At 34.1% G+C, this 15910-nt stretch overlaps 1 protein-coding gene and 1 long non-coding RNA gene across 3 annotated transcripts; one reads left to right on the top strand and one right to left on the bottom strand.

Moving 5' to 3' along the window:
• Positions 1-3977: 3977 nt before the first annotated feature.
• Positions 3978-10355, bottom strand: LOC108737022 (rhamnogalacturonate lyase-like). Of its 2 annotated transcripts, none has more exons than XM_018469663.2 (6): positions 9780-10355; positions 8933-9198; positions 7939-8364; positions 6341-6719; positions 5831-6076; positions 3978-4528 (listed from the first exon to the last, which is right to left on the bottom strand). In XM_018469663.2, the coding sequence occupies exons 1-6, from the start codon at positions 9835-9837 to the stop codon at positions 4020-4022; spliced, it is 1884 nt and encodes a 627-aa protein (XP_018325165.1). In that variant the 5' UTR covers positions 9838-10355; the 3' UTR covers positions 3978-4019. The 2 variants fall into 2 exon arrangements, with proteins under 2 accessions (XP_018325165.1, XP_018325166.1); XM_018469664.2 differs by lacking the exon at positions 9780-10355 and adding an exon at positions 9655-9750.
• A 720-nt stretch (positions 10356-11075) lies between these two features.
• LOC112906426 lies at positions 11076-15697 on the top strand. The gene is made up of 3 exons (XR_003232338.1): positions 11076-11475; positions 11575-11702; positions 14129-15697. It is a non-coding gene; the product is annotated as an uncharacterized LOC112906426 (long non-coding RNA).
• Positions 15698-15910: the final 213 nt, after the last annotated feature.

The raw sequence follows: 15910 nt of genomic DNA on the forward strand, positions 1-15910 counted from the left end.
AAGAAGAAACAAAAGGGAGTTTTCTAATTAATTATGATAGAAGAGTCATTATTGACGAAGATATCTTGATCAAAGTACCGACGACCGTTAGTGATTGGAAACTCAAAGAGTACCGGATTCAATTACCTCAACCTGTACGGAAGATTGCTCAACTACAACAATATCCTAATGATTCTAATGAAATCAAGCATATCCTACAAGAAATTGAAGAAACCCCAATCCATCTTCAACGATTAACTTTTATTGGGCACATTTCCGTTTCCGTAATTACATATATTACAATCATTGTACTAATCACTATTTTATGTTTCAAGAAAAAAATCCTAGCTATATTTCAACGATGGAAGAAGAGATCAAGTAGTTTACAAGAAGATGTTAAAGAATATGAGATGGACAATTTACAACCCGTTACCCTAACATACCCGAAAATAGTGTGAGACGAGGACGTCTAAACTAAGGGAGGAGGTGTAATATATAGTGTAAAATATATAACTATGATATATAAAATATACAAGGTGTAAGGTGTAAAAGGCTATTAAGGGTAATTAACTTTCACAACNGAAAACTGTACTGTATGACTTTCATTATAATTACTCTAATTGTACACATGCATACAGATACACGTACATACATACACAGCAGATAACCGCCAATTATACTTATAATTCTATCGCTTAGGATGCATTACAAACAAAACGGACGCACACAAACACATACAGTCATACATACATACATACATACATGCATACATACATACATACATATATCTATTATACATACATACATACATATATCTATGGATACATACATACATACATACATACATACATACATACATACATACATACATACATACATACATACATACATACATACATACATACATACATACATACATACATACATACATACATACATACATACATACATACATACATACATACATACATACATACATACATACATACATACATACATACATACATACATACATACATACATACATACATACATACATACATACATACATACATACATACATACATACATACATACATACATACATACATACATACATACATACATACATACATACATACATACATACATACATACATACATACATACATACATACATACATACATACATACATACATACATACATACATACATACATACATACATACATACATACATACATACATACATACATACATACATACATACATACATACATACATACATACATACATACATACATACATACATACATACATACATACATACATACATACATACATACATACATACATACATACATACATACATACATACATACATACATACATACATACATACATACATACATACATACATACATACATACATACATACATACATACATACATACATACATACATACATACATACATACATACATACATACATACATACATACATACATACATACATACATACATACATACATACATACATACATACATACATACATACATACATACATACATACATACATACATACATACATACATACATACATACATACATACATACATACATACATACATNTGCATTAGTGAATTAATTTTTTGAATTAACTTTACCCACTAACAAAAAATCTAACCTAACCTAACCTAAGACTGATAATAAATATGGAATTTATTATTCTACTAACAGATGTCACACAAACATTCATTTTAGGCTCCAGTCTATCATAAATCGACCTAAACAAATAATGACGTCACCAATGTATAAAGGCACATCTCCAAACAGTTTGCTGTATTATTGCCTATTTCATATATTGGATCTATCAGCCCGCGGCGGGCAGGGGCATTAATGAAACTCCAGTCTGTCATAAATCTACCTAATAAGCATACAATAACGTCACTAGCTCCAGTCTGTAATAATTCTACCTACACATTACATTATATAAAAAACGATTGGCGTCACACAAACATTCATTTTAGTCGGCAAAAAACAAATATAATAAAAGTACACAATTTCGGTCAACATAAAGCGATTTGAAGGATTAATTGTCCGGAATTTTTTGCCCTGGGAATATTTTGTCGGAGGATATTTTCTCCGGGTATATTTTATCCGGAGATATTTTGTCGGAGGATGAAGACGCCTGATACCAAAAAAATGAAGCAATCTCTATTTTTAGGCTCTGTCAACTATCTAAATATCTTAATTCATGTGTTATAAAGTTTTTATCTCATTTGTACTTACTTAGATGTTTGTGTTCACAGAACATTTATTGAGTTTTATATTAAACCATATCACAACTTTTATTAGATGTTATTCTAAAAATTTTTCAAAATTTAGAAAAAGTGAGGACCATGTTTGTAATATAACAAAATGTTCCTTTGCTCTTTACGAGGGAGTATACATAAAAGGATGTAATTTCTAGAAAGAGCCCAGTGTTTTATTCCTCCAGCTGCTGCAAGAATTGGTGACTCAAACGAACGAAGTGTTGGCTGTTTATTCAAAGGTTTAAAATGTCGCAAAACCTTTTGCAGTTACCTTATGCATTCATATGTTTGGAGAAAAATAACAATAAGTTAATAACCACTCCCTATAATGATCAGACCGGAAATATGTCAACGGAAACATTTCATTCAAGTAATGCAGAAGTACTTCCCTTATTAATTTATTTTGATGATTTTGAAACATCTAATCCTTTAGGCAGTCATGTTTGAAAAATTAAAACAGGTGCTGTTTATTTTGCTATTGGATGCATTAATCCTCCATACGAAGGACGTCTATAAAACATGTAGGTATATGTATTTTTAGAAGTCACTGAAATTAGTATTAAAATAGAATATCAATATCTTAATGTATTTTTCTCATTGGTTGCTTTATACTTTATAAGTAGGACGGATAATCCTAACTTCTGCTGTACTCCAAATTAATATTGTACAGCTAATTTGTGCTGTTTCCTTTAAAATAATTAAAGTCCGCTTTTTGTTGAAAACTTTAATATATAAAGGATCGACCAAATGGAGTCCACAAGATAAATATGTACCCTTAACTATAATGAAATTAACCAGCTTAAATTTAAGAACCACAAATTGAAAGTAAAAGGAATTATTTTTGAATCTTAATGTTTTTGAATTGAGCTCTCGTTGTCAACTGACAGAACTGCCACCTGGATATTTTAAATTGCTGTTCAAATAAATTGCATACAAACAAGAAACCTTACAACAACTTATTATAAGATTGGAATGCGGGTAGTAACAGCAATAGATGAATTTCTGAGATGTATGACAATAGCAAATATTGAACTATACGTATCTTAACTGAAATTTGGAAAGTCCAGCCTAAATGGTTTTAAATGACATTATTGCAAACTATACCTGGAACTTGAATATTAACAACTTTGAGAATAAAGATTATTTGAAAGAGCATACTAAAAATGTATATAAAATTAGTCTAATAGATTAAATAAAAGCATGAATAATAACTAACAACTAAACTTAATTACATAAATGATAAAAAATACAATTAGCGACGGACCAGTGTATATAATGTCACTTTCTGTATTTCAAGTACTAAACAAGAAACATTTTTAAATTGTGATGCACAACATAAAGGGATACCCAGGCAACTGGATTATTGGCGAATAATTCGAGTATAAATTTAAGCAGTGATAACTCAGCCACAGTACTCTATAGTCGACGTTTACAGATTCGTTTTAAATTATTAGCATAACCGATCATATGAAGTTTCTATTACATGCAATCATCAAAGGGTGCATTATCATTTGTGTAGGATAATTCGTAGGAATACCTTCAGCGATTTTTTCATATATAAGTAATAGAGAAATATAACTCCAATAAATGCAATTTAAAAGTTTTGTAGGTAAGTAACTTCCTTCGCATGCCTAATACTATTCTAGCAGTTTTTAATAATGTTGATCAAAACAAACAATTTTCAATTTTTTCTTTATTAATAATTTTTGTACAATAAAACTTTCTTACAGTACATAAAAGCACAATTAATTGCTGACTTCCATTCTCAAGAAATCCCACATTATCATTCTGTCGAAATGATTCTGACTTACTGGGCCAGGAGGCGTGAATTCTAGAAGATTGTTGTCCTTCAGTAGTGACTGACTAAATGTTACAGTTTGCTGACGGAATATGCCATGACAAGAGTGACGAAACAGCGCAGAATCAACTTGTGGCCCGTCAAAAGAGTCCAACTTAAAAATCTCCTGACCGTTGACCACCGCACGAATACCACCTCTGACGCTAGCAGCAAAACCTAGTGTTAATGTGGCGTTGCCTTGGGTTGATCCGGTATAGTTGAATCTGACCTTCCAGTTGGTAGGAAGCGCATTTTGGGTGACATTGACCAGTCCGAGTTGAGCGGGGAAGCCAGGTGTCTTAATCATCGGCATAAAATAGCACCAGTCTTTGGCAGGGTCACTAACGCCTACTGTGTAGTCCGGATCATTAGGAAATTCTATGGAATATCTCAACCACGTGCCAAACTTGCGGTATTCTAAGAAAATTATCGCATTTGACAGTTTTAAAATTGAATTATTTGGTACTCGAAAATTTTAGTATTACTTAATACTTAACCATGTAATACTTAAATACCGGATTCTTGAATTGAGTATGTTTTGTGTCACTGTCACATAGTGGTTGATATAACTAATCAATGAGTACTTTACCAAGTGATCATTGGATGCCGTCAAATTGGTAATCATCATCATCATAAGGTCGTCAGTCCGAAGACTGGTTGGACACGTACCTCCACTCTTTTCTATCCTGAGCTAAACTTCGCATTTCCCTAAAACTAGAACAACCCACATCTTTAACATTTGCGGACCTAGGTCTACCTCTACCCCTCCTAACTCCTGTTTCTGCCTCTAATATGTCTCTGACTACACCTTCATGCCTTGAAAGGTGTCCTACCAACCTATCTCGCCTATTTTTTATTGACTTCCGTAGAGTCCTCTGTTCTCCCATTCTTTCTAATACGTCTTCATTTCCAACCTTTTTTACCCACGTTATCCTCATCATTCGCATATAACACCACATTTCATGTCCATGTTTTGCACCCGTACTCCGCCGCTCTCCAAACATACACCTTTAACAACCTTTTTCGAATTTCTAAATTAACCGTTCGTAAGCATAGAAGTGACTTCTTTTTATTAAAGGCGACAAGACCCTGCGTTATCCTCTGCTTTATATCCCTACTACTCCTTCCGTCCTGACTTATCTGATTTCCTAGATATCTAAAATCAGCCACCTCTTCTAATTTTTCGTATCCTATCTTTATATTCGCTCTTTCCCTACTTTTTCTTCCCTTGCATACCAGTATTTTAGTTTTACTATTATTTATTTTCATACAGTACTAATCTATCAGTACCGCTTCCATTTTATTTAAAGCTGTCTCTAGGTCCTCCTTGATAGATGCTAATGCTGCTATATCATCTGCAAATCTAAGCATGTTTGCCCCTGTATATCTATCCCTACAGTTGTACTGTCTTTAATGATGCTGATCGCGTCTTCGATGTATAGATTAAAAAGTAGCGGCGACAGTGTGCATCCCTGCCTGACTCCCTTCCTAATATTTACTTCTCTACGTTGCAGCCCTACCTCTATAACTGCCTGTTGCTCTTTATAAGATAACAGTAATTATCGAAGGATCAAGACCAAAATATTATAAACTACTGTCGAAAAGGGATTCATACACCAATCATTGTACATGAGAACTCTACGCGTTTATCATCTATTTTTACTTTACAGTTGCAAGTCTCACTTGACTAGTCAATGATTTTATTAAATAATAGAGTACCTTCTAAATTAGGGATAGGTGATGGAAATCCTCTTGGAGATTTAAACTCTGCCGAAGTTCTATCGGGTACACCGATCTGCCAGAGTAGTTTGCCATGGCTTTCTTGACTCCAATTGATTATTCCAAGATTGCTTTTCCTATACCCTTGCACATTAATGTTGTTTTGAATGTATTTTCCAATCACACCCTTTGCTATTACTTGCAGCTTATACGTGCCTGGTCTTACAGCTGGTATTGTAAATGTACCTAATGATAACCACAGCTTTTATTATCCTTAATATATCTTAAAAATAATCAGTTCAAAATTTGTTTGGTCTAACATAAGAAATTCTTTTTGATGAGCATTTACAACCAATTCGAAGTTCAACATTTTAAAATAAATGGGGTTCTGAATGACCCATTGTAAAAATTAGCAAAATTGTCAAGTTGTGAATATCGATATAATTTATAATCAAATGTTAATGGTCAAAATCTTAATTCTAATAATACTAGCAATAATTTGAAAACTACCATTTTGATCAGCAATTGCAGAATACATGTAAGTGGCCGTCTCTAACTGTGGGTCATCAACGTGAGGTTCGGTCAGAATAAAGTATTCCCATTCATAAGTCGGCGTCCCATGTATACTTATTGTCCCCTCCACACTGCCCCTCCCTTGCGCATTGTACTCTGGTGCGGTGACAAACTGGTACGGCCACTTCTTCTCCTCATCACTGAGTTGTCTCTGAGCGTCGGAATACATTTGCGAAAGACTTTGACCATCATTGAGATATAAGCCGATCGGACCGTACACTTTGCTCCATCCCCTGGTGGGCGCCAGTTCTGGTGTGCCGTAATCTCCTGTATGTTCGCAGAAGAGCAGCATTTGACCGGCGTGCGTTGTCAGGCTCTAAAGCAGTGATTCCGTGAAAGTTGCTTTGAAAAAATATTAATATAAACAGTCCATTTCAATTTGTTAGAATTGTGACCTTGAAGAAATCTGCGCTAAGATAGAAAGAATACACACTAGGCGTGAGCAATACAGAAATAGTTGGAACAAGCTTGAACGAGAAGAGCTCTCGATGGGCGGTCTTAGGAGATCGGCTAGAACTGTACAGTACTAGACGAAAATGTTGAGCAATTTCTTAAAACAAAAATGTATATATCAATATTAACAATAGAAAACAAAGCAAAAGTTTTATAGGTGTGTAGAACGTTAAGTTAATTCACTTATTATTTTAGGCTAAATATGCTTTGTTTTAGGCTAAATATGCTTTTAAATAAATTTTAACGAGGCATTTTAAATACTTTTGCAAATGGTACTGTACACTTTTGCCTAGTTCTCGCTTTATGATCGGTAAAGAAATGAGCTTCGCGGACAAATATGATTGAATTTGGAATTATGCTACGGCGCATCCTAATAAAAGCAAGGGGCATATCTCTAACTTCATGAAACGAACAGTATTTGTGTGTTACTTATAATTTCTCGAAAAATACCCATGAATATCTATACAGCGCATTCTACATATAAAAAATAAAATAGAAAAAGAGATTGACGAGGAGGAGAAGTTAATGGTGTAAATGTGTCCAAAATCTACAAGGAAATTGTGTAAAGATTGTACTGCATAAAAAAAAAGTAAACCGACGCCCTGCAATTCTTATTATACCAACGTTTACCCTATTGTTAGGATTTTTTTGATTATGTTATACCTATGATCTATAAGTCAAACAAAATTAATGTCGTTTTTTTAATTGTTTAGGATATTTTGAGATAAAATGTATTATGTATCAAAATCCAAAGATTGTCGTTTCAGCAATTAATTTTCCTTTAAACATACTTTTTATTATTTAACAAATAAAATAATCCCATAAGTAGACATAAAAACAATAAATATATAATAAATAAATATTGTGCTAATTTTTCATAAAGTAAAATTGCAGTCCAGGAGATGTCACATTTGGTAAAGTGTGACTGTACTGCCACGTCGGTGGTTACGGGTTAATATACATTTAGAAAAAGGTTATCAATTGCAAAATTCGAATTAGATGAATTACTCATGAGTATCAAGGTGCTTAAATAAATTTAAGAACAGATATTTATTATAATTTCCAATTTAATAATAACCAACCTGTTTGAATGGTCCACCGCTGACCCACTCTTTGTGTGTCTGCAATAAAGATAGTCCGATGCGATCGCCATAAATACCGAACACAGTGTTTATGTCTTCATTAGCCGATATTTGCTGATATTTCGAGTAAACTGATCCGTCTGGGAACATATAGGTCGAGTTCTGTACAGACTGAGCAGAGTTAATGGCCTGCTGGGTAGGCATAGGTCCTGCCCTTTTTCCATCTACGCTGTAGTACTTGAATAGGTCCTCGTTAGCTCTTATTGCCCATCTTAGCTGACCGGCAGTATAACCATCTCTTTGGTACTTGTGAATGGAATAGTAGTAAAACATGGATGAATTCTTTTCGAGGGTCAAATGAAACTCAAAGTGAATTGGCCAATTGCTTGTGTTCTTGTTGATGAATCCCAAGTCGATAAGGTTAGTCTAGTTAATTTAAAAAATTCCAGTTATTATTATTAATAACAGTCAAATAGAAAGTATATAAACACGGTTAATTGCCGTTCGTTTAGATTATCAACTTCTTATAAACTACACTTATACACTTTGAATTTTTTTATGGTTAAGTTTAGTGCTTTAGTGAATTAATTTTTTGAATTAACTTTACCCACTAGTTTAAGAAACTTGTTAAGTACAATTGTTTAATTGAAAAGTCGCAAATATTTGATGATATTGATTCTAAATATTTTATTTAAATGAAATGAATTCATTATTTATCGTTTTGAATATTAGTGTGTTTCATATTATCTAGCTAAAATGTCTGATCCATTTCTATTGTTCTCTTATCGTCCTTTATGTTTAATGTGAGATTACGGTAAAAACACTCTAAGTTTTAATAGTACACATCTTGTAAAACCTAATTTTATATAAAGTCAAATCACCAAATTAAAAAACTACAAACTCTAATTTCTCTACTTCAGAAAGTTAGTATAAGTAAATGAAAAGATTGTTAGAAAAAGGTATTTTGAAGTATTTAACGTTTGGCCACACTCACATTCTGTGTAATCTTCATTTCTCCTACATCAGGTCCGGTCGTCAATTCCTTGCCGTCGACACTAATAACGGCAATGTAATAGGCAGAGCCGCCTCTCAGCAGGTTGGTCCATTTGATATTAGTATCAACATGCGAATTATAATAAAGTGCAGTGATCTGTCCCTTTGCTTTGTTAATAGTCATTGATAGCCTTTCGTTTTCGAGTACCACATTATCGCCGTCGGTGACACAAAGGCGTTGGAACGATCGTGTGTTACATTGTTGACCTTAACAACGGACTGATTTCATGAAATGTAATATTATTGAACAATAGGAAAAATTAAAAATTCATACACCAGTGTTTTACTTTAAATGTATTCATAAACTACCGAATGGATATCACAGCCGGTTTGTTTAGTTGTGACCCTCGTAATGAAAATCATTTAATTTACTTATGGAGTATAATTTATTTGTTGAAGCATCTTATATTTTATAAGATTTAGAAAATATTTTCGTACCTATATACCTTTAAACTGAAACGTTTTATAATTTGAAATACCTTCCTCTCATCTGATATTTACAACAGTAATGCAATCGTAAGTGACTGTCTGGTCAAGTGGGTTTCATAAATTGTAAAATAATAAATGAGTAAATACACGAGTGATGTTTTCAAGCAGTAAAGCTTAAATACTATAAGCTTATTTCGAAAATAAGATACATTTTGTTATGTACAGCAAACTTACATGCGTTAATATTAATTGATCAAAGAATCACTTGACTACACGCCAACTATGCACACAATTTATTTGCTGAAATTCTGACCTTAAAAGATTCATATTATCACGTTAATAGCATTTAAATAGCTTACCTGACGAACCATGAACAAGTAGCAGAGCTAAAGTCGCTATTAGTAATTTAGTTGACATTTTCGACGAAATGACAATTGAGAATTGAAAAAAAAAATCAATATATTTATGTCTTGAATGTAAAGATCAATTAATCTGATAGTAATTCATTCAAATAAAAAACACTTGATATTATCTGAAAAACGATAATGTTGATCCTATCGTCATGCTGCAGTTCAACCGGCTAGACGTGGAGTTATAAGACAGTCTGCTAGAGTTATCAGCTCTTCAGTTTAAGTCCAATTCATAAAGAATAATTTCCGAAGTCAGTTGACTTACAGATCGTGATGAGCAAAATTAGTCTTGGTCTTGGTCTTGCTTTGCTCATTACTACTTACAGAAGACATTATCTTGAACAATACAAAACAATTCCGAAACTGCCTGGGAAACCACCGATCTCTAGAAGCAACCTAATTCTGAATTGGGTGTCTAATGACATTGAATATTATCAGGTTGGTTATATGTTGGTATCAACTATAGACAAAACAGAAAGTGGTAATGGTTGTTACTCAAATATTTGAACAATTTGTTCTAAATGTGATGCTAATATTTGTATACCTCATCTATAACTTCACTTTTCATATTGAATAAACCTATTTGAAAATTTTCTATTCTATACACCATTAACGGATTGTTAAAGGGTTAAAGATACTTTATCACTTTTGGAAGACTGACATTCGATATTAATCATTCATTCATTTAATGAATAAATTTAACTATGCTTGCCATAAAGTGCTTCTTAATTCAGACATAAAACACACAAACAAATAAACGGTACAGCAACGGACAATACTCTCTCCCGTCATTTAAGTGATGTCTACTTTGAAAGAGAACTAAAGACGAATCTAATTTGTTCCTAAAACCGTGGGTACGTTATGTTATGATGTACATACGTTCTGCACTGGCCTTGAATACACGCGTTGTTTCATACAACCCCACACAAATAAATCAAATGGATTTACATCAGCACTAAGCGCTGGTCATGATACAGGACCCGTTCATTTTAGGAAAATGTTCGCCTAGAAACATACGCATTGGTCAGTGCAATAATACTAGTCTGCACTAACCTATGACACTGACACACTGACCTACTTCTTCGAATGACTGACAGTCTACAAACATACGCAATACAAGCCCAGAAACGTTAAAAGAACTACTCTAGGCTGGCTGTAAACATAAACATTATTAATCACACTTAATCTAGTCTAAACAACACTGATGCTGCTATGTAGCAGTTGAGTGAATGCGGCATTGCAATACCCTACTATTTTGTGTGATCCTGCCAAGGCCGGACTGGTCTGCGTTATTTCAACCCATAATAAAAGCGCAATTTTTAATAACACACGAATCGTAAGTTAATTTTACCTGTAAAAAATATGTAATTTTCTTGACGCACAACATAGGTGTCAAACCAACTCATACGAATTGTATTTAATTTATACACATTATGTGGGTTATTGAACGCATATGATCCGCGTTTCATATCCGTCAAATACTTCAATTGTTCTGTGCAACCGGAATGATTTCAGTCAAAATGATTTAAGTGATGGAGAAACAGTTGAATTGAATTTAAATGTTCTTTATAGTGAACCAGAGACGGTTGTATCCAACGAAAATTTCAAAATACAAGAATATATGGAATGTGAAGCTGATATAAATGTAAGTTATTTAGTAGTTCATTTACAAACTTTGATTAAAACATAGTAAATTGTAACAACCGCATGATATTTTATTATTTTATTGGAAATTTGCTTACAGACTAAGAAAGACGAAAACAATAAAGTGGATACTCTTGCAATTCCTGGATGTAGAAGTTCACTCACGAAGGCTTCATTACAACCCCAACATCGTCAGTTAAACGTGAAGAAAACTAAAGAAATACCAAGGTTAATGAATTGATTTTTATACAAATCTACAATTTCAATTTTTTTTAAGTACTACTAATTTTATATTATGAAGAATGAATAACGTTAATTATTCATTTTCTGATTTCATAATTTATGTTCAGTCAATTTCATATTTTCATGTATTCAGTTCTAATTGAAACCTTATATGTAAAATTGAAAGAAACCAATGCTTTTTTGAGGTTATATTTCATGCAGTTTCTCTAAAATTTACACATTAATAATGCGTTATATTGTTATGTTAATGCACCGATAACGTGTTTAAATAACGCACTTGCACGGGTAATTTTAACGCGGATGAAGTACATTTTAAAAATATTCACATAAAAATGCGTATAAAGTGACTACATCGAAATAACGCACCTAAGTGAATTAAAATAACTCATCTAGATTTACAGATTTACAAATACGTTTTGTTCGAAAATGGAGGACTTTCGAACCACCATAAATTTACTTGTTTTATAGTATCCTATCACCTCCAGTAAGCTTGCTACTTATTCTATATAACAAAGAAATTCGGAGTGGTAAGTATTCTGCCACACGCGGATCGCGATTTCAATCTTGTTGGATCTGGTCTGTGCTTTGTCGAAACAGTCTGCGATGCGCTGACAAGATCGAAATCGCGATCTGCGTCCGGCAGTTTCGACAGAATACTGAATACTTCCAATTTCTTTGTTCAGCAAGTAGATAGATACCCATCTATTTAAATGAACCTTCTTGAGCATATTGAATTCCACAAAATATAGCATTGTACTACAAATGGCGTTTACTGCGTCATTTGTAGGATTTCATATTCTATAGAATATGTACTTTTGCTATAACAGAGGTTATTAAAGTTGGAAATCTGCATTAAAGAATTAAAATTAGATCTCTATTTTAACTAGCACTCATTCCTATAATAATCGACGCATTTGAGGAAACGTACATTTCCGATTTCTGCTACGTGTGCGATACGTAAACATAACATTAAAATATAATCTCGAAATATGATAAATATTAATATAGATATACGCGTGTTCAGTGTTTTAACTTTCTACAATTGTTTTTTTCACCTTGTCAACAATAGATACGTTCCAAATTAATTGTTTACACTAAGAAAAAGTACTCAGTGTCACGCATGATTTGTTTTGATATCTACGTGCAGTGAAGTATTTTTAAATATTAATTAATCATTACTTTTTATAAATTATTTGACATTATCTTTACGTATCGCACACGTGGCAAAAAGCAGAAAATGTGTTGTCAAACGACCGATTATTATAGGAATCATCATCATAAGGTCGTCAGTCCTCAGAGTGGTTGGACACGCACCTCCACTTTTTCCTATCCTGAGGTAATCTTCGCATTTCCTTAAAACTGGAACATTCCACATAACTATTTTTGAACAGTAATCTAATCTAGGTCTACCTCTACTCCTCCTAACTCCTGTTTCTGCCTCTATTATGTGTCTGACTAGCCCTTAATACCTGAGAAGATGTCCTACCAACCTATCTCGTCTATTTCTTATTGACTTCCAAAGAGTCTTCTGTTCTCCTATTCTTTCTAATCTGTCTCCTATCTTTACATTCGCTCTTTATCTACTTTTTCTTCCCTTGCATGCCAGTATTTTTGTTTTACTTTTATTTTTTCTCATACAATACTGTTTTGTCAACACCGCTTCCATTTTATTTAAAGCTATCTCTAAGTCCTCCTTGCTAGATGATAATACTGCTATATCATCTACAAATCTAAGCATACTAATCTTTTGCTCCGGTATATCTACACAGTTGGACAGTCTTTAATGATGTTGATCGCGTCTTCGATGTATAGATTAAAAAGTACCGGTGCCAGTGTGCATCCCTGCCTGACCCCTCATTCTAATATCTACTTCTCTACGTTGCAGCCCCAGCTCTATAACTACCTGTTGCTCTTTAAACAAACTAAGTATAACTCATCCCTACATTTTTAAGTATATTTAACATCTTGTCGCATTTAACATTGTCAAAAACCTTTTCCACATCAGATTATAGGAATGAATACTAGTGTAAATGAATCTTTTATTTTATTACATTAAAAGCGCCTTTCCGATTTTAACGAACTTTGTTTAGTGAAAGTAGGCATTCTAGACTAGGGGTGGCCTACTCGCGGCTCACCAGTTTTCCGGCCTGCGAGATTCATCGTACTTTTACAAAATGTATTTATTTTATAATGGCCAAAGTAGTGAAAACCAGTGTAATTAAAAAATGCATTATATATTATATCAATGTATTCAAAAATTAGCTATTGAAATTATGAGAAAAAATTAACTTTGGTCATAACACAATATTCTTGTGAATATTTGACAAATATTGCCGGTTTTATTAATGACTTCACATTTTAAAAAATGTCTGTTGTGGATCTAGATCTAATATGGAGTTGCTCTTTTTCAGTAAACTTACGGGACACTAATCGAAAGTGGGTCCGCATTACTCAGGCATACAATAGAAGTCTGACGGAAAATTATACAGATGACAACGAGCGACCGAAAGAAAAATTATTCAAACCATTTATACAACAAGAATTGGATCTATTTTTTGATGTTCTTATTATTTACATGGAGCATATTTCACAATTGGTCTCAAATGACAGACTTGTGTAGAAAGTTTCCAAAACCCTTAAGTTTTCAATTGTGCCGTAAAAATATAGAACAGAGATCAAACAATTCTATGCTGCCATCAAAATTAATTATTACATCTGCAATGCAAAACGTGCTTGTTAGTGAAGTAAGGCTTTCCATTTCTTCTGGATTTACGACTTCTACAATTCGTAGACGAGATTCTACAGTTCGTAGATGAGATGTGCCAAGATGGCACTTGCAATCGTTGGTATCGTATTCATCTAAAGGGAATTCAAACGAAAGTAAAAGAAAACGTGAAAAATCTGCACCAACTGCAGACGACCACTTTGTGATGAACATGCAGTTACTCGTCCAAAATGTATCACCTCCTTCCAGAGGTCTACTATAATCTGTATAACATAAAATTTGTATTCTTTGTATTAATGAAACATTTTGATATGTGTATGCAATATCACTTTTTGAAATCCGAATTTTTATCAGGCACACCGATCTTGAAACTTCAACGTACCACAACTAACTTAAACAAACTGTTTTAACCAATTTAAATACATTTTCCTTATTCATAATTTTTATTCCTGATTCTGCAAAGTCACAGTTCTACCTAGCCAGCCATTTTCAGCAGCTCCGCACTCTTGGAGGGATTTTCGATTTTCATCCGCTGCTTCCCCTTCCGACGCCAGTTCCTACCAAACCGACCCAATGTCAAATCCTAACTTGTCCAAGGCCATTTCCGACAGCTCCGTTAAACGGCAGCAACCGTTCCTGTCGTCGTCCGAACCCTCCTCCTCTGAAAACGAATCGGACTTAGAACCTTCCAATCTAAGTCAAAAATCTCCCCCCTCAAATCGTCATACGTCATACGTCAAAAGTCCCTTTGGCTGAAAATTCTTCGTGCCATGGACATTAGCGCCCGTAGGTCAATTAATACTCAAGACTCAATTCGTGTCTACCCCAGCTCCATCGACAATTTTCGTCGTCTATCCTCTTTCCTGGACGAATCCAAAGTCCAATTCTCTACAAACCATCTACAACTCAACGACAAAGGCTTTATTATCAAAGGCATCCATCGGATGTGCAAAGATAACAAAATGTAGCCCTTTGTCACCGTCTGACTTGATAAGACCGCTTCAAATTCCAGTGGACCTTGCCGAATTTCACGAGCGTACCAAAGTAGTCTCCCACAACTTCGTTCCCCTGTATTCCAACTTCAAACACACGTCCCCACGCGAAATATTCCTCACCATCCGATCTCTAAAATACAGAAATGCCCCTGGCGCTGACGGAATTCCTTACAGTCCTGCCGTCAAAGCACATAGCCGCTCTGTGCAACATATAAAACGCCATCATGCGGCTCCACCACTTCCCTTTGGTATGAAAAGAACCCACGGTCATCTGTCTCCCCAAAAAGGGAAGCCCCTCAGCTCTCCCTCAATCTATAGGCCCATCAGCCTGCTCAGTTCGTTGAGCAAAGTAATTGAATCAATCCTTCTCGATCGGCTCTTAGACCACGTGGGGCAAAACAACCTTCTCCCCGATCATCAACATGGCACCGGCCACCAACTTCTTCTCGTATCCGAATACATTTCCGACAATC

Source organism: Agrilus planipennis, unplaced genomic scaffold (genome assembly GCF_000699045.2).
Source record: "Agrilus planipennis isolate EAB-ADULT unplaced genomic scaffold, Apla_2.0 scaffold113, whole genome shotgun sequence".
NCBI lineage: Eukaryota > Metazoa > Arthropoda > Insecta > Coleoptera > Buprestidae > Agrilus > Agrilus planipennis.